The following is a 23,964-nucleotide window of genomic DNA, read 5'->3' as shown; positions in this document are numbered from 1 at the left end:
TCTGGATTATGAGTTTTAAGAACAATGACATTCAGCGACGTTGCAAAGACAGCGCGGCCACGTCCCACGTCCCCCTCGGCCGAGCCCGCCCTCGGCTGCCGGCGGCGTGAAAACCTCACGCGGAAGGACGGTACTTCCACATCTGTCGGTACCGTCAAGGGTCGCTGGGAACGCGTGAGGAACGTCCGAGTGTCGTTTTCGGGCCCGACCCCGCATGGCGGGGAGCCGTGTGTACTGGGCCCGTGCAGCCTGGCTCGGGTCTCTACTGCTGAGCATCTTCTCAAAAACGTCCCAGGGAGTGACAAGCTCGAAGCCCTGAAGTCACCGCGGATCCCCAAGAACCGACCCCTCCCGTAACAGATGGCCCGGGTGGTGTTTCCCTCAGAGGAGTAGCTGCGTCCGCCACGCAGAAAGCCTTGCGGCAACACGCGTTCCAAATCTGACTCTACGGAAAACCCAATTACTTCAGCACAGGCTGCCGTCGGGGGGCCCCGGGACCCCTCCTCGCAGGGCCTTGGAGGGACACCACCTTGCCACCAGGAATCCTCGTGCGCGAACGCTCGCGGCCTCTCACTTTGGTTTTCCGGGTCTTCGCGACAGCCCGTGATGTTATTTTAATGGCATCTCGTGTGCATAAGTCCCCGTGCGCTGGCTGTACCGGCGAGGGCTCTATCTGGAGGGAGCAAAACCATCTGGACTCTTCGGCTCTGCGAGTTAACGATGAAGCAAGTGTTAGGTTCTCCCCCACTCCCTATTCCAGAACTATCCTTAAAGCTCTTTAGAAAACCCTTTTGATGTTTCTAATTTTTCTGTATCCTGCAGGAAGAAAAACTGCTTTTTGGAAATATTTGCAAGCTCAAATTGAGCAAGAGCTGTAAATAAAAACCTGGCGTACAGTTGGGGACTTGGCTTCCAAGAAGTGCACAAATGTACTTCCGGGAAGCTATAAATAGACCCAGGCCTCGCCCCGGGCAAAAGATGGTGAAATGTCCCTACATCCTCGGAGACAAACGCGCCTGTTAAAGCAAACAGGGCTTCCCGGAGGGAGTCACGGCTGCAGCGACGCACCTGACGGCGGCGGTCACAGCGTCCTGGCAAGGTGTCACCGGGCGAGCGCTCCGGGATCACGCGCGCACGAGGCAAGAGCATAGCGCACCTCCCATGGCCATGCCGGAGACCCCCGCCCTCCTCCCCAGGGCCCCTGCCCCCCGAGGCCCGGGACGGAGCGCGCTCCTGCACAGGTGCTGGCGGCTGCCCAGGTGACCCAGCCGGCCGGTGTGCACACACGGGATCCCTGTGTCCCCAGGCACACAGGCTGCCCCCCGCCCCCCGCCGCGCTGCCTCCCTCACCCGCCCCACAGCCCAGGGCTCGGCCGCGCTCACACCGGCACACACCACGACTTCTCAGAAAGCCACTGTACGGGATCCCTGGGTGGCTCAGCGGTTTAGCGCCTGCCTTTGGCCCAAGGTGCGATCCTGGAGTCCCAGGATCGAGTCCCACGTCGGGCTCCCAGCATGGAGCCTGCTTTTCCTCCTGCCTGTGTCTCTGCCTCTCTCTCTCTCTCTCTGTCTATCATGAATAAATAAATAAAATATTCAAAAAAAAAAAAAAGAAAGAAAGCCACTGGACTACCCTAAATTCGGCGGATAAAAACCCAGCATTTCCAAGAGGCAAGTGGTCGTCCTGGTGGAGGAAGGTCGCAGGGCACGAGGACAGCAGCGGCCGATCCCAGAGGTCACGGTCGCGGAGCACGGAGAACGCCCCCCCTTCCCTCGCCGCACCTGTGAGCGGCCGCGCACGCGTTCCCCGGACAGCGGGACCGGCAGGCCAGGATTACCCAACACCGACAGTTGAAATATTTAAAAATAGAAGGTGTTTCTCCCACTTGGCAGAAGGAGCCGAGGGCAGCGGCGAGGCCGCGGGAGGCGGGGCTGCACTTCCCGGGGCGCTGGGCCCCTCCAGCAGGAGCCCCCGGCAGCACCGTGCACCCCACCTGACCCCAGGTGCCCCACCCCACACACCTGACAGGGAACGTGGCAGCTTCCCGGGGTGGGGGGGGGGTCCCAGGCAGGGGGCCGCCCAGTAGGAGGCTAAGACGTGGGGCTTCAGTGTGTGTGGGGGTGGGGCGGGGCGGGCAGGGGTGGGGGTTCGGACTCCGCCGTCTAGACTCTGCCGACATCCAGCCCCTTACTGGAGTGTAACCCGGGGCCATTCTCATGGGGAGGACGAGGCCCAGCCGCGCGAGGTGCAGCATGAAGGCAGGGGACAGGCAGGCGCCCTACTGCCGCCGTTATCCCCACGACCGCTGGCGACCCGGTGCCGTGGTGCAGGCCTGCTGCCAGCGTGGGGACGCGCCCTGGCTGTCACCGCAGATCGAGGGCCCCGGGGAGGCGGTGACACCACGAAGTACGACGTGGTGAAAATGCACCAGTAACCGCAAGCAAACAGCGTCTACATAAAGCTCCCGGACAACGTCTGCCCTATAGACACGGCGACTCGTGCCGTCCAGGCCTGGCCTCTGCTGCGCCCCACGTCGGGGGTGACGCTCACAGCCGCCCTCTCCACATCTCCAGTCCACACGTCCAGGACCAGACCTCACCTTCCCCCATGGGGGCTGCGTCCGGGTCCCCCCTAAACTCACGGCAACCCCACCGTCCATGGGCCAGAGCCCAAACCCTGCGGTCACGCCTGCACCCCCGGTTTGTCCCACCTCCTTCCAGTGCTTCCAGAATCTGAACCAGGCTTGCCATGCGCACCGTCTCCCCTGCTTGCCCAGGTCCAGGCTCCCTGTCCCTCGCCCTGCCCCGAGGGTCCACCACCGCCAGTGTGTGCAGCACGAGCTGCGGGGTGTCAGGTGTCACTCCTCCGCTCAGAGCCCCCAGAGCTCTCCACTCCTTGGAGGGCCAAGCAGGGTGGCTGCAAGCCCTGGGTGACCCGCAACAGCCCCAGCCCCAGCCAGGGACGCTCCTCCTCGCCCGCCCGCCTCCGGGCTGGCCGGGGCCCCCTCCAGCCGCTCACTGCCAGCAAGGCCTAACCCGCTCCTCCTGTGCAGGGGGTTGGCTACTGTCGTGGCACCTCCACCAGGCCAAGTCCCGCATCCCTGACTCCCGACCCTGCTTCCTGGTGACACGGTTCACTCGCTGTGGCGCTGGCCACCGTCTCCCCGGGGTGACCCGAGCTCAGCAACGAGGAGGGGTCTCTGTTTCATTGGCAAGTACGCGTAACCCGAGGGCCTGGGGCAGAGCCTGGCGCCTGGAGTCCCCCGGAGGATGGCACGAGGGAGTGAGTGGGCGAGCCCAGCGCCTCCGCAGCGAGGCCTTCCCCGGCCACTTGGCTGACGACGGTGGACACCACGCCACGAGGACGCCCGTCTGTGCTGCACGCTTGTCCCCCACAGCACCTCCGAGCCCCCGACGCCCCAGCGAGCTGGAGTCGGCAAGCACACGGGGAACCCTGCGCCCCCCGCACAGAACACAACGTCCTCGGGCACGTACTGAAGACTCGCGGACCCCGACCAGAGAGCAAGACTCCACGAACCTCACGGCCCGCTCGTCTCTCACCCCGAGACACCAGGTGAGAATCAGTAACCAGACTGCATACCTTCAGACGAAGGATGCTTCTAAATACCGCAGTTATACCGAGAACACAGGACCATCAGGCAAAATTTAAAGAGGCTACAAATTGGGATCCCTGGGTGGCGCAGCGGTTTGGCGCCTGCCGTTGGCCCAGGGCGCGATCCTGGAGACCCGGGATCGAGTCCCGCGTCGGGCTCCCGGTGCTTGGAGCCTGCTTCTCCCTCTGCCTGTGTCTCTGCCTCTCTCTCTCTCTCTCTCTCTCTCTCTCTCTCTCTCTCTCTGTGACTATCATAAATAAATTAAAAAATAAATAAAAAAAAAATAAAGAGGCTACAAATTAAACACTTCAAATTAGAACTCACCAAAAGCGCCTGTGCCCTCAGAGACGCGTGTAACCCAGTGTGCGGCCATCAAAAGGAAGAAAGGTTAAAAATTAATGTGCCCAACGTTCAACCTACAGGTTTAGAGCACAAATATGTGATTGACGCCCCCAAAGAGCAGGAGGCGATGGGACAGGAGGTACCGTGCACCAGAGACTCCAGAGGCACAGGCCGGTCTCTGAAGGACACTGAGCACGCAGAGCTGACGCCGCGACACAGCGCCCTCGGCCCCAACGCCCCAGACCCACCCGTCCCCCAGGATTCTCGTGCAAACGTCCAGGCTCCTGCCACCCCCAGGGTGCCCGTGCCGTGGGGCTGGCCCGGGAGCGGGTCCCTGGGTCCCCTCGTGGTCCTGCCCTGAGCCCGGCCGCGCACAGGGGACCTGGGATCGCCAACCCCTTCCCCGACGGCTCCAGACAACAGCAGCCAGCGGCCACCTGCTGCCTCCCGCCCGCTCTGGGCCACTCGGGAGGCCTGGGGGTGCAGAGGGTCGGGTTTGGGTGCACAGCACGCCAGGCGGTCGGCACTGCTCTGAGGCTCCAGACACGGGGACTCCTTCACATGGGGCGGCTGCCGTGTGGCTGAAACGCGCAGTAGACCGACTGCTGGATGCCAAACCCTGTCCCGACCAGACAGTCCCAGCAGGACGTGGGCACAGCCCCTCCCCGGCCCCAGCTGGAGGCACCTGGAGACCCGTGAAGGGTCCACGGACGCTCTGGGCCCATTGCCCTCCCGCTGTGCTGCCCGGACGTGCGGGGACGCAAAGCCAGTGAGGAAAGACGCCCCCGGTCTGTCCTGGGTGTGTGTCTGCGATGGGGGACACCTCCTGTCACACCCCGCCCCCTTCCTGCCACCTAGTCACCACCTCCCGACATCCCCAGGGGCGGTTAGGGGTGCCGTCCACACAGCCCGCGGGGTCACTGCCGCCATCACCGCGTCCGGCTGGTTCCGGGCGCTCGGGCTTGGGGGACATTTCTCCGACGCCCCAAAGGCCCCGCGGGGCCACGGCCAGCGCACCCTGGCTTTCCCACCGCCCTATTCCCTGCTCCAGGCCACGGTCAGCTCTTCGTCGTCCCGCAGGCCGACGGCAACAGCAACAATACAGAGTTTAACGGGCTGGAACGACACGCTAACCTCCACCCAGGGAGGAGCACAGAGGACACGGAAGGAACCCGGAGGGGCTGCCGCCAGCGGAGTGGGCCTCGGCCGCGGCAGTGGGGGTGCGCCTGGGGGAGGCAGGAGCACCACCGTTTATCCTGCCCCCCAGGGCCCAGTAAAACTGTACGGATGGCTTAAAAAAATCACCAGCACAAATGCAGACAAAACGCAAATAGGAGAGAGAACAAAGGTGTCAAAGTCAGAGAGAGCACAGGTGAAGAGGGTGCCTGCCTCACGAGGTGCATAAACCAAACCCCACCAACGGCGGGGACTCCGCGGTTGGCAGCAGCAGCCCGCACAGCTGGAGAAGCCGGGGGCTCGGTCCCCGGACAGGTGAGGTGCTGGGTGCGCGTCCCCACACCCGGACGGCCCCCAGGAGGGCGGGGGCAAGGGCTGGGGGGGCCGGGGTGGGGGGCAGGCCTGGGCGGATGTTTGCAGGCCGCCCCCGGGTGGGGAGGGCGGACAGGGAGCGCGCAGGCTGGCGCAGGGCAGCGGCTTGTGTCCAGAACCGCCTCCCGGAAGTGCCGCCGAGGCCCCGAGCACGCTCCTCACACGCACCGCACGCATGCACGGCTCCGGTCCGCGGACGCAGCTGCAATGACCCCGGGGCTCTGCTCACGCAGGCTCTCAGGTGAACCGGGTGGAGGCAGGGCCGGGGAAAAACTCGCAACATTTATTTAGACTGAGATAATCAAACCGTGGGAATTCTTCTCTCCGTTTTTCAAACTGCAGGATTTTGCTTTGTATCTTTCTGTTCTAGATTTCAGTTTTCCTCCAAAATTGAAAGCAAACAAGCAAGCAGAAGAGCACAGCAGGCCCCCCGTGCCGCTGGGGCACACGCGCATCCAGCACGGCAGATGTGCATGGTGCCCCCCCGTGCCCGCGCCCCCCTGCGTCTGCGGCCGGATGGGGCCGATCCTGCAGCACCGCCTCCCGCCTGAGCCAGGCTGGGCGAGTCCAGGTGACGACGGCACCAGAGGAGGGTGGTCTGTGTCCGGCCATCCCCGACTGGCACTTCAGCAGGATCCTTGACTGTCCCATGGCGAGCCCAGAGGCCCCAGCCTCACACACACACACACACACACACACACGCTCATGCACACGCGGGGCAGCAAGTGTGAAGTATTACCACGAGGCCGTGGTTCCCAGGGGGACCTGCTGGGTAAGGTATCTATCACCTCGGTGCCAGTAAGGGAGACTTTCGGGCGCTTTCCCAGGGTCACTCAGGGGGCTCTCCTATGCCTCATATTTGCATTTACCTCCCCAGATGCATTTTCTCTCATCGAAACCAAACAACAGGACACGAAACATGCCTGGGGGGCAGAGAAGCTTCTGGCACCAGCTAGCCTCAAGCAGCTCCTGCTCCAAAATTCAAGATAGCGCAGCGGCCAGGCACCCTCTAAGATGTGGAAATCCACGGCGAGCGCCACACCTCACTTTCTGTCTTAGTTCTCTAGAGTTTTGGCAGTTTCTTCAAGGGTCCAGAATTTTCTTTTAAAAACTGCACCTTTGTTACAGAGCCTCAAAACACACCCTCCAGCCTAACTGACCAACACGTGTGTTAGGGGCACAGGCCGGCAGGGTGATCCATGGTGCCTGCACCTTGTACCGAGGAACATGCCGGAGCCTCCCGGGCCGCAGCTCCCAGCCTTGGGGTGGGCGCCCTGTCCCCTTTGGGTCACTGATGCAGGCTCTTCCCAGCAGCACAGAGCAGAGGGGGGTCTTGGCCCATAATTTACAAGCTGGGGGTCCTGAGGGCGCTCGAGCCTCGAGGACCCCCGTCCCTCCTCGTGAGGCGGACGTGCTCGGGGCGGCAAGGGCACTCGGCCGCTGTGCCGGGTACACGCGTGACGGGCGGCAGCCCCCCTGCTGCAGCCCACGCGGTTCACAGCGCTGAATACGCGCGTCCTGTCCTCATTCAAGCCCCGCTTTCCCCACTTTGCGCCCGGATGACGGAGGCGTTATTCTCCAAGCCCTTCTCCCAGTCAAGGCTGCTGAGCGTCTACGCTGTGCGGTGCTGAGGGAGCCCCCCTCCAGCTCTAGAAGCTAACACCCAACACGTTCGGTACGACGTCTCTCTTCCGCAATAAACACGCATCGTTTTTAGAATCAGAGAGAAACGTCTATTACTCCAAATAAATGACAACGATTCACAAGTGCGTGTCTTATGAGTCTTCCACGTCCCCTGTAACCCAGGCACCTGCTCAGGTGGGTGTGTGATCCCGGGGCATTTCTCGCTCCCCGAGATGCTCGCCTCTCCCCCGCTCACTGGGCTGATGCCGTGGCTTCCGCAGGACTCCCGCCCGGCCACTGGGCCTGCGCCTCAAGTCCCCACCCGGGGAGGGGAACAGGTGCAGCCGCGTCCATGACCGAGCTACTCCCCGGAACGGGATGCTGGACCTGCAGTAACAGTAAGGAGACCTGTCGTACCCGAGTGGCACGGCGGGCAGGCGGGCAGGCGGGCAGGCGGCTGTACGGTCTCTCTTTCGTGATGCAACTATTTCACAATTACGGATTTTAAATCAAGAGAAAGGAAACAAAAAGAGGGAAAGGCTTGTTTACATAGAAGAAGTGATGTTGGGGGGCGGGGGGGAAGTGAAGAAACCAGAATCAACCCAAAGTAAATAGCATTTTGGCTTTTTCCTTCTACAATGGACTCTTCGAGCGTGAGAGGTCATTCGTGCCTGAATTACTCCACGCCTCAATCCCAGATGGCACAGAAACGAAAGACAGGAACAGTGCTCCTCTATCGGAAGTGAGACTCTAGAAGGGGTCGGGGCATCTAAAGGCAGCCAGGACGAGGGAGCACCGGGCCGAGGACGCCGCCATTCCCAGCAGCGGGGAGCGCCGTCTGAGCCAGTCCCCGAGGAGCACAGGCCCCCACGCGGGCCGCGGAGTCATCCCTGCAGATGACAGACGTGTGTCGGTTTGTTTTCACGCTGCCGAGCGGCACAAGGGTGCTTCAGATTAAGCTCGATGGTTAGGAAATCCGCCAGGGTCAACTGGGGTTGACAGGGACGTCATGGGAGAATGTCTCTGCTCCTGGGCCGTGACAACATGGCTGTCAAGAAGTCTTCATATTAACTTCCAGATCCTACTTTCCGGCGGAACGTAGTTGGCGGGGGTTGGAATGCCGAGCACGGAGGGGCGAAGAAGGAAGGCCCTTCGCTTCAGCAGCTTCGGAAGCACACCTCGGCGTGCAAGCTGGGCGAGCGGCGTCACGCGCCTCCGCCCTCGCAGGCTGCCCGTGGGCACGGCGTCTACGCTGCAAACACCGACCACCAGTGACGCAAAGAACCACAGCGCAACAGCTGAAAACACAGCACATCCGACTCTGGCTAATGGAAGCTGGCTACCAGGAAGTTAAGGGACCTGCTTGAATTTCACGGGGGCACGCTCCCCACGACACCACTCCTCAGGCTGGGTGGGCCCCCGCAAAGGAGAAGAGGTGAGAGGGCCCGTGGGGACTGTCCGGGACCCTCACAGCTATGTCACACGCCGTCCTCAGCCTCTGTCAACGGGACGTGAAGAGATGACATCCCCGCAGGAGCTACCAAAAATCAGACATATTTTTGATCCTTCTAAGAATCCTGCATCATTATCCCCAAGTCCGGAATGAGTGATCAGCCTGAGGTCATGGCCAGTGGGTCAGCAGGTCCCCAGGTCCCCTCAGGACGAATCCGAAGCCCACGGGCTGTGTCACACTAAGCCAGAGGAGTCGCACAGCAGGTCTCAACGGGCAGGGTGCCCTCCCCAACCCAGAAATTCACCTGGAGCGCACCTCTTTCTGGTCCACGTGGAAACAACACGTCCTTACCGCCTTCCCAGCCCAGCGGACCGTCCCCAAAGCCTCTTCCTCTGCCCCACACCTGGGGGAGCCCTAGGAACCTGCCTTAAGACCCGCGACCACACAAGGGCTCCGTGTTTCAGCACCAGGAACACGGGCAAGCGGAACCCGGAGCCAGTGACAGCCCAGTTCACTCTGCACGGGCTGAAATCAAAACCTGAGCATCTCCTGCTGTTTTGAAGCCTCCCTCCTGGGAGCTGGGTCAAAAGTAAAGGCGAGGGGAGAGGTCAGGAACCAGAAGACGGAGTGGGCTGGGGGCATCGCGGCGGGTGCCCAGGTGAGCGCTGGCCCCGGGGACACAGGGCGCCAGGGCACCGTCCAGGGCCACCGGCAGAGCAGCGACAGGAGCTTTGTGTACAGGGAGATGCCAGGAACGGCCCTCGGCAGACCACGGAGAATCACCGTGCAAACAGGGACATCCCCTCTTCGACAGGTCCAGCCTCCACTTAAGGGGCAATGGGGAGGTTTGATGGGGGCCGGGGCAGAGCCCGGGGCCCGCCACCTCCCCACCCCGGCCGCCGCTGCCCACAGAGTGGGAGATCAGGGTGGCACCCAGGAAGGCTGGGGCCCAGGGGGTGCTGCCAAGCCAGGACCGCCAAGACCGAGGCCTGGGCACGTGCGAAGGCAAGGGTCCTGCAGGGGGCTCTTGAGATGCCGGCTGGGGAGTGCAGAGCACCCTCACACCCAGGCCTCCAGGAGGTGCTCTGCTCTCAATGAGGCCGAGCGGCCTGCACAGGACAAACGGTGCCCAGCTCCTGGGCTGAAATCCTGGAGGACACTAGATGGGGCCGGGGCGGGAGGGCTTTTACAGAAAAAGAATGTTTCCACGGCCACCCAGATTTGGAAAACGTTGCTTAAAGCACGATATTTAGAAAGATGATACACATGGAACGAAAGACATAATCATGGCTGCTGTTCTTTTGTTGATGGGAAAAGAAAAAAAAAAAAAAAAACAGCAAAAGGCGCTTCCGAGACCATGTCACCGGCCGGCTCCAGCAGCGAGAGGCCCGGGCCGAGGGCAAGGCGCGGCCTGCCACCGTCCTGTGGCTGCCAGCAGCCCGACCGCGCCAGGCAGGGAAGCTCTGGCCCCCGCTCAAGCCCAGAGCTCTTTCCCACAGATCCTCCTGCGGACCGGGTCTGGGGTTACACCTCAAACAAGCAGTTGGCACCTCTGGGAGGAACACACCCTTCCGAGCCCAAGACAGAGAAGATCCGCATTCTCTGCCACTTAAATAGCATCAAGCCGATGATGCCCGCTTCGCTTCCACGACGCACGGCCTCTCTTACCCCAGGAGCCCGCGGATCCGACGGCCCACCCTGCTCCCCGCAGACCCCCGTGCGGTGGGGCCTCCGCACGCCCCGAGGGGGGAGCCCGCGCCCGCCAGGCTGGGCGTGCTGACTTACCCGTGCTGGGCATGTGGTTCACGCGGGCAGGGTTTAGCAGCTCCACGGGCTGGTCTCGGCCAGAAAGTCCATCTGGAGGACAGAGAAAGCATTTGGCTTCAGAAACTGCTCTCATTTCAACGAAAACACTTTACACTCCGAGTCTGCAAGGAGACTCCTCGCAAACAATGGAAACGCGTGTGTCCTTCTTACTTTGAAAAGGAGGACAGGTTTGATTCCATCACACCTTATTTTTATTTGCTGAATCAGAAAACATGAAGAACCCTTCTCGGAATGACCAGAACGGCCCCCTGGGGGGAAGGATGGGCCGACGAGAGCTCGGGGCCTGCGGACCTCCGTCCCGCCTGGCCGTGCGGCAGCCACGTTGCCCCCACTCGCGTGGACCCGAACGGCTCTCCTGCGGGGGCCCGAGCAGGAGGTGACAAGGACGCACACGGGAGCCCCTCCCCTTCCTCCCAGACGCTGACACAGGCCGGAGGTGCTAACAGCAACCCGGGCCTTGAGGCCCGGCCGAAATCAGCTGCGGGGGTGCTCGGGGCGGGGGCGGGCGGTGCTCAAGGAACCGAGGACACCCGAACTCACTCTCCGACAAACGCTTGGCCGGGAACCCACAATCTAAAGACTCGTGTCTTTAAACCCACTTTCCGACCGGATTCAGGGACGGCTTCTATCTCCCCAGGCTGAGTGCAAAGACGGAGCTGGAAGCCGGCCACCACCTAAACCCAGAGCAGGCTGCTTTTAGACTGCCTGAGATTTTCCATATTCTCTCAGATAGAAAAGAAAGAAAACTCTGGCAAAACTTCCAGGAATCACACTTTTGGTTTAAAATTAGCTCCTGACAAGTGGTGTAAACCGGCCTGCAGTGACAGGCACGTCATTATAGACGCTGACGTGGCGGTCACTCTGCGCTCCCGCTACGGGCGAGAGGAGAAGGCTGGTCTCACGGAGCAGCCAGGAGCTCCCCGAGGCAGACTTTCAAATCACGACAAGGCAAATGACATCGGATCCACCGACTGTACGAAAACCTCGCTTTTTACCCAAAATGGATAACACCTTGCACACCCTGCACATTTAGTTACACAACCCCCATGTGTCTCTGAAAATGTTCAAAATCCAAGGACGAAAATAACAACCCCGAGGAGATCCAAAAGTGTGCTCTTGAGATCTGAAGACCGTCCCCCACCGCTCCGCCAAGGAAGCGAGGGAAAGGCGTGGGAGGCCTTCTAAGGGGCCCTCCGCACCCCGCAGTAGGGAGAGCCCACCATGGGGCGCCTGGGACTTCTCTCCCCAGACCAGCAACCCCTCCCTGACTCCAGAGACGTATCGGAACAGTTACCGGCAGTCACCAGGCACCGTGGGGCGGAGACAGTGCAGGCTCCCAGGCCCCAACGCTCAACCCCAGCTACTTGCACGAGGGCTTCTCTCACGGACCAGGGCCACCCCTGACAGCCCAGGTGCTGACCTGCATGCCTAATGCTATGACCTACGACCGCCTTCACTGCCATTCACAGGCAGGCTGTGAGACCTGATGGGAATCTTTTTTTCTGAAAATAAATTACTGAAATTTATTTTGTTTATGAATACAGTGAAAACTTCATTTTTAAAAATGCAAAATTCATAGAAGTATATATATATATCTATATATATATAGATATATATATATGTTTTTTAAAAATTTGAGTTCCACTGTAAATACTTTCAAAAACACCAGAAGGCCCCTCTAAAAATCCTAATCCAGCTGCAAGTCTCCAACAGGTGAGGGTCAGGAGCAAGGTGCTGGGAAAACCAGCCCATTCAGGACTCTGCAAGTAGGTTCAGAGGAGGACCTCAGCTCCCAGCTGAGCGAAGGCTCCAGAACCAGAAACAGTTTAGAAACCACAAAGCCAGCGCTCGTACAACGAGGAGACTCCAAATTGTAGGAGCAATTAGTAGCAGCACCAGGCCAGCATCCCGCCTTATATAAAGACCTTTCCTTGAATTTAGAATCAAGCTGTTTATGTCTGCCCCAAGCCCCAAAGGTCGAATTACTCCAAAGCCAGATGCATAAATGATGCATAATAACAGGTTACTTTTATCCACACTGTGCGGAGGAGATGCATCAAATCTCAACGCAATCAATTCAGAGTGTAAGTTAAAAGATATGTGGTTATTAGCGTATCCCAAAGTATCGCCCGGGTGTCTTAAATCAAGGTACGGCTTCGCTGAGTCGGCTCATCCTGAGTTTCTGGACGCTGGATGGGGCATGTCCCGCTGAGCTGCCGGCTAGAAACCAATCACATGCATGTGCCAGCTGGCCCACCAGCACGCGGTGCCGTCTGACCTGGGCATGCTCTTGTCCTGCTGTCTAGAAAGGCTGGGCCCCGGGACCCGGAGAGTGGAGGAGGGCACGGCCTATGGCTGTGATAGGTTTTCATCACCTTCTTCCCCTTGAGTCCATAGGGTCTGCTCTGGAACCCACTGAGAAGGCCGAGCAGGTGCCAGAAACACGTGCCAGGAGAAGCAGGCCGCCCGCCACAGGGAGCCCCCACGCCGCCCCCCGCAAGGAGCCCGCCCAGCCCGCGCTTGCACAATGTGGATCCTGAAGCAATTTCTATGACAATTGCTACATCATCTTCAACACACAAAACACAGAAAAACTTCACTGAATAAAAAAAGTCCAACCCCTTCCCTGATGCACATAATTAAAGCGGATCCGTACTTTGATGCTGCGCAAAAATTCGTATTTTTTTGCACCAATAAAGATACATGAAAAATCCACCTACAGGTTACCTAATGAGAGGTGGGGAGGAGAGGTAAGAGGTGAGGGCAGGAGTGGGGGCAGGGAGGGGGGAGGGGAGAGGAAGAGAGGGCAGGGGAGAGAAGGGAAGTGGAGAGGAGAGGAGAGGAAGGGAGGGGAAGGGCCTGCACACAGGACCGGGACACACACCACACGCCTGCGTGGTGGGGGACCAGCGAGGGTCCCACTAAGGTCATCTGCCCTTCCCGGTGGGCCCAGGACACTGAACATCTTTCCACGCGCCTCCTGGATGCTCTCAAATCATGCCTTGTGCCCTTTCTAAAAAACAAAAACAAAAACAAAAACACTGGGTTGTCTTTTTTCCTCACTGATTCAGGGGAACGCTTTACAAATCCTGACCGTGAATTCTCGGGCAGTTACATGCCGCAGACATCGTCTCGGAGTCGGCCTTTCTTTACGGTCACATGCATCGATCCTTCTACGGCGTATGCTTCCCTACCTGGAGGCTGCAAAGGCATTGTACCATCCCGTCACCTGCACGTCCCGTGGCGCTCCCTCTCACGCGTGCCTCACATCTCTCTGGTCTTGACTTCTATACACCGAGTAAGGAAGGGTTCTTTGGTTTGGGTTTTGTTTTTCTTTGTTTTTTTGTTTTTTTTCAATGAAAACAGCCAAATGTCTCACCGACTATTAAGACGCCTTACTTTCCCGGCTCATCAGCACACTGGTTCTATCAGACACCCAATGTCTGTCCTATTGGCCAATCTGCTTATACCTGTGCCAATAATCACACCGTTAACTCCTAACATCCGGCAAGAGTCCTTACTCTCTTCTTCAGACCCACCCTGGGTTGATGTGGGTGGGCCCTTTGCCACATAAATTTTAGCATCAGCTTTTCTTCCAAAAGACAGGCAAAAAAAGAAGAAAAAAAAAAAAAGGAGAAGGGGAGAGGTGGGAAGGGGTTGGGATGGGACTAACTCGCTCTGCCTGCGACCACACAGTACCTAGAGATTGGGAAGAACAGAATCTCAGCAAATTACATCTTCTCATCTGTGAACATGGGATATCACTTCACTTCATTTCTGTCAAAGACGTTTTAGAGTCCTGAGTGCAGAGGAACTGAAAATCTTTAGATTTATTCCTAGGTGTTTGCTGTTTCAAGTAAAATATTCTACACAGCACTATGAATTTAAATTTCTACTCGTTGGTCGGCAGACGGGCAATAAACCACCACATGTTGGTTTTAGATCCCAGCATCTCGCTCCTCTCATCCCTGTCGATCCTTTATCTGCAGTAAACGTGATTTTCCACGTGCAGGATCATGTGCCTACGACAGTGACAGTTTGGTTTCCCTTTTTTTTCTTTTTCTTGCCTTATCCTGTTGGCCGGGAGCGATGCTACATCTGCACAGAAATACTGAGAAACACTCTCGCTGTTTCTGATCTCACCCCTTCCTCCTCCTTGCATTTCCCGAACCTCCCCAAACCGAGGGCTCTCAGCAACACAAGTGGGGATGCCAGCAAGCTCTCATGAATGCAGAAGAACCGGATACATTACTCTCCTCGGCTGTGCTAAGAGGGGCTTGTCTGGTGTAGGTGGGAACGTGCCACCCGCACCCCCGGGGGCAAGTGCCCCTCACCCCCCTGAGCAGCTGGTGGTCACACACATAGTCATGGGGTCCGAGGGCTCTGGCAGCAGAAATCATGCAATGTCTTCATTCCAGCCAATTTTCCTACCCGTTTTTATTTTGTCATACGAACTTTTTATTTTAGAACAGTTGCGGATTCACAGAAAAATCAAAGAGCAGACAGCGTTCTCACACACCCGCTTCCCCCACGACGATGGCGTGTCTGAGCTCCAGTGACCTGAAGCCCCACGCGGACTCGGGTTCCTGGGCTTTCCCCGCCAGCCTCCCACCCAGGATCCCACACGACCCCGAGCTGTCACGGCTCCTTAGGCTCCTCCGACTGCCCTTGTTTTTGATGACGGTGACCATGTGCAGGAGTACGGGTCATGCATTCTGCTGACGGTTCCCATCATGTGACATCACGTGCTACCAACGTGACACCTCACCCGGGTCAGTCAGCGGCCTCGGTCCCCTGGGCAGCGTGGGTCGGTCAGGACTCCCTGCTATAAAGGCACTTGATTCCCCGTCCCTAGAATGTTCTCTGACATAAAGCCCCTCTCCGTCGCCCGCGCTGCTGAGAACGGTATCGGCTGCCCTTCTGCATCCACTGCCCAGGATCAGCGTGAGGGACAGGCTCCCGGGGACACAGCGAGGAACACCAGGCTTGGACGGCCGCCTGGCCTCTGGGTCCCGAAGGAGGAGGCAGGGGCAGGGTGCAGAGGGCAGGGCCGGTGGGGCACACCGGGGCTGCTGCGGGCGCTCGGGCCGGCATTCACTGCCACCAGCTTGGCTCAGAGCCCCCCCCCCCGCCTGCCTGCACCCAAGGTGGGACCCCGGGCTTCTCCACCTCACTCCTCAGGCTCGGGCGCGTCTCCGAGGCAGGGAGAGCAACAGGCCCCGCTGAAGATGTGCTGAGAATTAATTCTGCATCTCAGGGGCGACCCTGGGCCTGGTGAGCAGCCAGCAGATTTTCTAGCAGAAAGAATGACAGTGTCCCCCGCCCCCTCCCCATCATCTAATCCGGTGTGATGTCAGCTCTCACAGGGAACATGCTAGAATGTATGCCAGGAAGGGATTCTTCCCCATAAATGCCCGAGCTCCAGTTGGGGTTTTGGCTTTCTCTCTGCACTGGATCCGCTATCGCTCCTGCGCACGCTGTGATGAGTGGGAGGGTCTGGGGGGCGAGGCAGCTCGGGTTCCTGGGTGCAGGTGGGCACTCGGCCGGGAGGGGGGGGGGAGGCTCGAGCTGGGGCGGCCGCCACACACTGTGCTCGGAACGAGGGCCGCAGGCCGAGGAGGCATCTGGTCCTCCCCCTGCCCTTCCAACTCTGGACGCATGTGCGCCCCTAGCAGAGACCGGTGCCGTGGGGGTCAAGGTGCCTGGCTTCGGGTTGACAGCACTGAACCAACGCCCGGGGCCTGATGCTGAACAAGAGAAGCCCGGGTTTCCATAAAAATGAACATAATGAGAAAAGTCACATCCCTGCAGTGGGGACACTTGTGTTGGGGCGTGTGCTGGTAGGAAGCTCAACGCAGGCAAAAGGCTAGAAGAAACACGTAGGCCTTTGTATGAGGGACCTCGGTTCTCCCGCCTGGTGAAAGGACTTGTCTTTTACCCGCGTGAGCACGGCAAGAAAGCCCCGCGTGCTGCAGGCCCGGCAGCAGGAAGACAGCCTCTGGCCCCCCGCACACAGCAGGTGTCTGCACAAAAGCCCCGCAGGAGAGAATCGCCGCACGAACGCTGCCCCCCACCTCCCGCGGGCGTGGCGGGGTGCACGCCTCTGCACCAGCCTGCACGTACTGTGTCAGGACGTGGATCACCAGGTCAGGATGCAGGGGCCAACACGCCTTCCTACGATGTCGCTGCGTCTCCCTGCACCGAACCCAAGCGAGCTACACAATTACACACTGGACACCGGACCCCCTCGTTTATTTAAATCATAAAAGGGGTTCGCTATATTGAAACGTCCCGGCTCAGGGGTAGAAATGATTCATCAGGTCAGCAAAGTACTCAAAGGGCCCCCAGGCCCGCCCCTGACCTGAACACCCAGTGGGGTGTCCGACCTCCACCCCAGGAGGACTCGGTGGGCCAGCCTCCCGCCTCCTCTGCTCAGGGACCCGCCCTCCGCGGACCACATGCAGCGGTGCCCGAGCCCAGGGCGGCCGGCACCCCTCGGACGCCCCACGAGCTCAGGGCGGCCCAACAGGCACTCCCGGCGGAGATCCCCCCCGCCCCCACGGCGCCCGTTCCGGGACACCAGGCGAGGTCTGCGTGGCCTGAACCTGCCCGCTCACGAGAACCCATCCCCAATGCGCTACGTGTTGTGGGTTCCTGAGGCAAGACCCGCGTTCGCTTCTGTGTATTTATCAGAAAACGGTGGAGATGGAAGACACAGTGTTTCTCAGCAATATTTCTTCCTTCGGGAATATTTTCGCTTTCCCAAAGTCCAGGCTGACCTATGAAGTATTCTTCTGCTTCACCTAAAATCGAAACTAGCTCTAGCTCCCAGTTTACAGGAAATACGAGCTTAGAGGGACGTGGTGAAGAGACAGCAGGAGGCTGAGACCGTCAGGTGTGGAACGGGAAGCCGCCCAGGCCGCTGACCAGCTCCTCCCAGGGGCCCGGCGGCCGCGGGCTCAACCCCAGACACGGCCCCAATCCCAGCATCCGGATCTGCACACGCACCTGCGAAAAGACACTTTTTTCTGGGACCACCGGTGAAACCTGAGCGGTGGGTGCTCAGCTACGACGTGATGCTTGGGAATTCTTCGTTTTGTTGAGCGTGAGGAGGGGATTGCATCTGTTAGAAATACGTGCCGCGGTATTTATGGGAAAATGCTGTGGCATCTGGGATTTGTTTTCAATTCTCCAGGAAATAAAGCTTGGGGAGGGGGCTGATCGGGAGGCTCTGATCCAAACCACAGGGTTTTGAAGTTTGCAGACGGGCACCGGGGCTCCCTGTACCTTGTAAGGTCTCTCCTTCTTCTGTAAATGAAATTTTTCACTGTATTTTCAAGAGATGCCAAGAATAAAAATAAACCATCACTTTGTATTTAATAGCGTTTGTCCTCGCTTAACTCCTGCTAGGTCATCACCTAACCAGCTTCCTGACAATCTTCAGTATTACCAACCCTGAGCTGTGCAAACAAGAGCCAGCAAACCCTCCTGGCTCACACGCAAGCCAACACACGGCCCGTGGGCATCTGAGACGTGGCGACCGACCGACGGGATGCGCGACGTGGAGCCCAGGGTCCGGGACACACGCCCTTGTGGGGACGGCCTCACCTGCCCCAAGAGCGGGGTCTGTGAGGCGCAGGCCACGGCCTCCCCCAGACACACGCTCTGCTTCCCTACACACCCAGCCGGGCGCCCTCCCCGACACGGGGGGCTGAGTCAGGGCCAAACGTCCCCACTGCTTGGGCCTGGCTGCTCGGTCAGCTCGCAGAAAGGTCGAAGCGACGTGAACGGGACGAGCCACCGAGGGAAGCATCAGCCTGCTACTCACAAGTTTAATTTGGGAAAATTCAGAAGTGGAAACACACTGCCTTGCAGGCCCTTCGGAGACAGGGTCCACCAGCCAGAAAGTTCTGGAACCGGGAAAGAGTGCCTGGGGAGCTCTGACCACAGGCTGCGGGGGCGAGAAAGGGAGCGGAGGGAGGCAGCATGTCTGCACCTGCCGGGAGCTGCAGAGTGGGGTCTGTCCTGTGCCCACGTCCCCAACCCCGCGGGTCCCGGCTCCAGACATGAGTTGGACAACACTGACGGAGCACGGGACAGAGCGGGACAGGGCGGAACAGGGTGGGACAGGGCAGGAGCGCCCGAGGGCCGGGCCAAGTGCAGGCCGCGGCATCCAGGCCACCGTGCTCCGGTAGGCCAGGCCAGGCCCGCTGTCCTTCCCGGGCGGGGGCCACACTTCGCGGAGGGACGTTCTCAGTGAGCCTGGGGCCAGCCCCTGGGGACTGGTCTGGCCCCTGCCCGCCCCCCGACAGCTGTGAGCCACCCCCACCCCACGGCCCAGCCCCGCTGGAGCGGCGAGAAGCAACTTAGGAAATCAGGAGTAAGCGTCCTCGCCCGCCCTTGAGAGCAGATCAGTCCCGGCTCCCGCGAGGACCTCTGTCGCCCTGTGGGGGACATAAGCGGTGGGTCCCTCGGACGCTGTTGCGCGGAGCGCCGGGGGCGGAGGGCAGTCACCACGTCTGAGCGTGCAGCTTCCCGGAGTCGCACGGGAGGGAACACTGAAGCCACCGCGAGCAGGGGCGTCACAAAGGACACGCGAAGCCGCGATCGTCCCGGAAGCGCCTTGTAGACGGGGTCCCTTACTAACTAAACCAGGAGGACACAGGGCCACGCGGTTGCTGGCAGACGAGCCCCGCGACCTGCCCGCGGCGCGGCCGCACGTGTGTGGGGCCCCGAGGACGGGCCTTGTCTAGTTAAGCCGCCGCGGGGGCTTTCCTGCAGGCGTCCTATTTTCTGAACTAACAGGAGGCCGGGGCCCCCGGGCCGGCCACGGGGCCCCACGGGATTCAGGGTCAGACAGGCTTGGAGGCCTCGTCAGCAATCCTGTTAGTTAACCTCGGACTCGGTTTCCCCATCTGCACACTGATACAGGAAGTAAATAAAACAGCAGGTGTGGAGGACGGGGCGCTCCAGCTGCCTGCTGTGACGCGAACACGGCCCGTGTGCACGCAGGATGCGCGTTCCAGCCCCTGCCCAGGCACCCGATTGGGGCAAAAGCGTCTCCTGAACATGTGAGTCAGCAACTCAGACCACTGGGTGGCTAGGCCGTCCTCCCAGGGCGCTCTGCACACGGCCGAGCCTTGAAACCTCGCTGGAAGGTGTTCGTGGTTAGGTGACAGGAAGCGGGAAATACGTACATACCCAGAAGCAGCTCCCGAGGAGTGACTCACGGGCTCCTAACAAGGAACCGACAACGGCCGTTTGGAGAAAGTCGGCTCAGGCAGGGACACCGGGGACCAGGCCGGGAGACCCAGGCGACATGGGAAAGGGAGCCACGGGCCCTGCTCGCCCTTCCCCAGCCACGCTGGCTTCTAAAAGCCTCTCGGTTCTTTGCACAGAAAAGGGTCCTCTGCCCTCCTTCCTCCCAGGCAACGCTTCAGCAGCAACGGAGCACACGGCAGACGCCAGCAGCGCTCGCTCAACGCACCAGGCCTGGGTGGGGGGGACTGGCCGCAGGGCTGACCCCCACACTGCCCGAGGGGCGCTGGGCCTGGGGTTGGGGGGCTGGCCATGGGGCTGACCCCCACACTGCCCGAGGGGCACTGGACCCAGGGTGGGGGGGCTGGCTGCAGGGCTGACCCCCAGCACTGCCCGCGGGGTGCTGGGCCCTGGAGTTGGGGGGCCGGCTGCAGGGCAGACCCCCACACTGCCTGAGGGGCGCTGGCCCTGGGGTTGGGGAACTGGCCACGGGGCTGACCCCCACACTGCTGGAGGGGCGCTGGGCCCCGGGCCTCACCCAGAGAACCCCTGCAGGGCCAGCGCACCAAGGGCGGCCAGCAGGTGCGTGGGGAAGGCTTCCTCCCTGAGCGCCGCGTCGGGCAGCATCTGCTTCAGTTCCTCAGGAGTGTATCTCGCCCCTCCAGTTCCGTCCCTGCCAGACCTCGCTGGAACGCACGACACCAACTGTGGAGCCTGCGCCCCTGACCAGAAACCGGGGCTCCCTGGGACCGGGCACTCGGCCGTGGCACCGGGGGCCGGCTGGGGTCCGTTACCCTGCTGGGTCCTCAGCAGGCAAACAGCAGGAACACCACTTGGTCCCCATGGTAACAGCAGCCAGGAGAGAGTGAGGAAGGACCCGGGTGACGATGACAACGACAACAGAGCAGCTCTGCAGCCGGCCTCGCCTCACTCACCCTCATTCACTTGTTGAGCAGACGGCGCTGAGCTGGTTACTGTGCAACCGTCCCACGTCTGGGGACACGGCCTTGGACAACACCAAGTCCCCGTACCCCAACCTTCCACCAATGAGGAAGAAACGGCACGCACAAGCACATGGCGCGGTATCATGCGCTGGAAACAAAACGCACTTGGGAAGAATGCGACGGGGGATCATTTCTTTAGATAAAGTGATCAAAGAGGGCCCTTGTGATGTGGTGACAACTGAGTGATATGCAAGAAGGATCCATGGCAACGACCTCATCCGAGGCAAGGGAACAGCAAGAGCAAAGGCCCTGAGGTAGAACAGGCTGGGTGGGTTCCACTCAGAAGGCGCGAGGTGAGAAGAGACAGGGCCGGGGAGGGCACCAGGGCCAGGCCACAGGTCCTGAAGGTCACCTCGAGACACAAGTCCTCACTTCTGTCCTAAAGGCTCATTTCAGCCGCCGTGTGGAATAGTAACCAGCCCCAGGGGCCAGAGGAGGGAGACGGAGGCAGGAGGAAGAGCCCCGGAGGTGTTTCCCGATCCAGGGCTGGAGAGGCTGGTGGGCACGCAGCAGAACAAGGGGTCTGACCTGAGACCTATTCGCAGGTGAATCCACAGGACCTTCCACGGGCCAGGTGCGGGTGTTGCAGGACAAAGCACTCCCCGGGGATTGGGACACAGAGAGGAGGGCGGGCGGGTGGCCCCAGCCCGCTGGGGCAGCTCCAGGCACAGACTGACGGGAGACCGACTGCTCATCCCCGGGAGCAAACACAACTTCTAACCACCTCTGACCGTCAGCTGTGACTTCCGGGGCGGGGATTCTAAAATCCACTTTCAAGATTTGCGTCTGTGCTTCAAAAGGCAACTTTATGTTTCAGTCTAGCCTCCCTCCAGAGCTCGGGGAGCCAGCTGACGGGCCCCAGCCCCGCTCGCCACCGACTGCTGCCGCCCAGACACCCAGCATCTTGGGGGGGGGGGGCGTCTTCTGGGATACGGGCTCCTCTCCTCCACTGAGGGAGCTTCGGAGGAGGTGACACTCGCTCCACGTGGGAATCTCGTGTCAGGAACGAAAGGGCATAAAGGACATTTGAGGGGTGAAAACAGGTTTCGGCTTCCTGGCTGACTGCTTCATACCGGGGTTCGTGCCCCCCCAATGCCAAGTTAGTCTGTCCTCACGGCAGCCGTGCTGGGGGCACCTGTCACGCTCGCCAGTTGCCACGTTTCCCGTTGTGATGCAGAGACGTCCTCTGGTTCCACCAAACGCCCTGGCTCCATCTCATTCATTCTCTGTGGCAAACACGGTCAGGGGCCAAGTGTGTCGGCCAGTGTCAGGCCAGGCATCAGGTGCTGGGGACCCGGCACGTCCTCGCCCCTGACCCACACCTCCAGCCGTGGACACGCACCGGGGGACCCAGACCACCAACCCCTGGAAGCAGCAGGGGTGACCGGGCATTGCAGCCAGTGCCAACGTGACAAGAAACTGGTCAGTGTGACCCGCACAGCCCCCGCCCTCCCCGGCAGCTCCGTGAGGGCCGCTCCGCGCACCTGGCCACCCGAGCTCATCCTGGGGGCCGCCGCGGGCTCCAGCCTCCGTCCGGCAGTTCATTTGGGGCAGTGGGTACAGAATCAGAATGCTGTGCCAAACTGCAGGCCAGGGCTGTGGAAGCATCCAGAAGTCCCCCGTATCAGCCGCGACATGTCACATCCGGCTCTCGGACATCTCCACCTTTTCCCCCCAGAAGCGGGCACGGCAACCTGGATGGGAAGGCCGGTGATCAGGAGCCTGACGCTGCCAGAGGTGCCAGCAGAAGGGGCACGACGGAGGGTGTGTCGTGAATGATGCCAGGACGCGGGGCTGGGAGAGGCCGTCCTCCACGGGGGTGGTACCCCCTGCCCCACAGCCCCACTGTGTGCCCCACATTTCATCTACAGTCTGTGCTGACCTACATGTAGCCGTCATATGACAGGCACCTGGTCCTCCAGAGCCTGAGCTCAGGGTGCCAGCAGTGAGGCTGGGGGGCTGGGGGCCTGAGGGGCTGGGGGGCTGGGAGGGCTGGGGGACTGAGAGGTTGGAGGGCTGGAGGGCTGGCGGGGGCTCGGGGGTTGGAGGGCTGAGGAGTTGGAGGGTTGGAGGGTTGGGAAGGCTGAAGGACTGGGAGCTGAGGGGTTGGAAGGCTGGGGGCTGAGGGGTTGGAGGGCTGGGGGACTGGGGAGCTGAGGGGTTGGAGGGTTGGGGGGCTGAGGGGTTGGAGGGTTGGAGGACTGGGGGGCTAGAGGGCTGGGGGACTGGGGAGCTGAGGGGTTGGAAGGCTGGAGGCTGAGGGGTTGGAGGGCTGGGGGACTGGGGAGCTGAGGGGTTGGAGGGTTGGGGGGCTGAGGGGTTGGAGGGTTGGAGGACTGGGGGGCTAGAGGGCTGGGGGACTGGGGGCTGAGGGGTTAGAAGGCTAGAGGCCTGGGGGTTGGGGAGCTGGAGGGCTGAAAGAAGGTGCTTCAACAGGAGTAGTTTCGGTGTCATAAGCTTAAACCACTGCAGAAGTCTTATTTTCTACAATTTCTCTAGCACCTGATACAGAGCACACTGTGGTAAAAATCCTCTCTTCTAAACTTTTTTAGACACAAGTTCATAATGGGGTCACACAATCGCAGCCCCCAGATGCCCGGCTGTCGGCACTCAGCACCCTGGCCGCCGTGCGGAGAGCCCCAGGCCCCAGGTGACACCGTGGCCACCGCAGCGCCACCCCCCGCACCACCAGACACGAGCCTCCCGCAGCCGCCGCCCGCCGCTGGCCGCCGGGTCTGTGCCTGGTTCCAGGATAGTCCCGCCGCTCCTGGTGGTTCCAGGCCCCGCAGCACAGCTGTCGCTCCCGAGGCCCCCGGAAGGCCGGACTGCGGGCTGGAGGGACCGGGCCGGCCGGTGGTACTCACGACGGGACTCCCTCCGCGGGTCCCAGCCTCCCCGATCGAGACGGGGTAACCTCATCATTACTCCTTTTATAACGGTTTTCATACAACACAAACTTTAGTTTCTAAAAATCCAGTGATTACACCGTATCGGGTTCTATTTTAATCTTCTAAAAAATAGCGCTCCCGCTCCCGGGAGGAGCAGCCGTTGCCGATCGGCGTGCACTCTGCTCACGCCGGTGACACGGCACGGACGCTTGTCCGTTTTGCACTTTTCGGCCTGTGGTTTGTGCATGACGGCAGGCGGCACCCCGGTTCTGGCCGCGAGCAGGAGGCGCGGGCGCCCGGCCCCGTCGCCCGGCCACAGAAACCGGCTGGCCAGGGCGGGCGGCCCCACCGTCCGCATCCGTAAAATGGGCGCACGGACACTCTTCGCTGCACGGGACCAAGAGGAT

The 23,964-nt window shown here is 60.6% G+C and overlaps 1 protein-coding gene across 6 annotated transcripts in view; it reads right to left on the bottom strand.

Annotated features, from left to right (window-relative positions):
• HDAC4 (histone deacetylase 4) overlaps positions 1–23,964 on the bottom strand; it is a 276,590-nt gene that overhangs the window by 129,565 nt on the left and 123,061 nt on the right. For 5 of the 6 annotated variants that reach the window (XM_055300503.1, XM_055300499.1, XM_055300505.1 and 2 more), the window contains exon 3: positions 10,366–10,437. The exons of the other annotated variant lie outside the window; for it this stretch is intronic. In XM_055300503.1, coding sequence (XP_055156478.1) covers positions 10,366–10,437 — 72 coding nt within the window. The remainder of the gene's footprint in view (positions 1–10,365; positions 10,438–23,964) is intronic. 6 annotated transcript variants of the gene reach the window in all.

Source organism: Nyctereutes procyonoides, unplaced genomic scaffold (genome assembly GCF_905146905.1).
Source record: "Nyctereutes procyonoides isolate TBG_1078 unplaced genomic scaffold, NYPRO_anot_genome, whole genome shotgun sequence".
Taxonomy (NCBI): Eukaryota; Metazoa; Chordata; class Mammalia; order Carnivora; family Canidae; genus Nyctereutes; species Nyctereutes procyonoides.
Note: the sequence above shows the minus strand (reverse complement) of the source record. Positions and strands in the feature narration are given on the sequence as shown.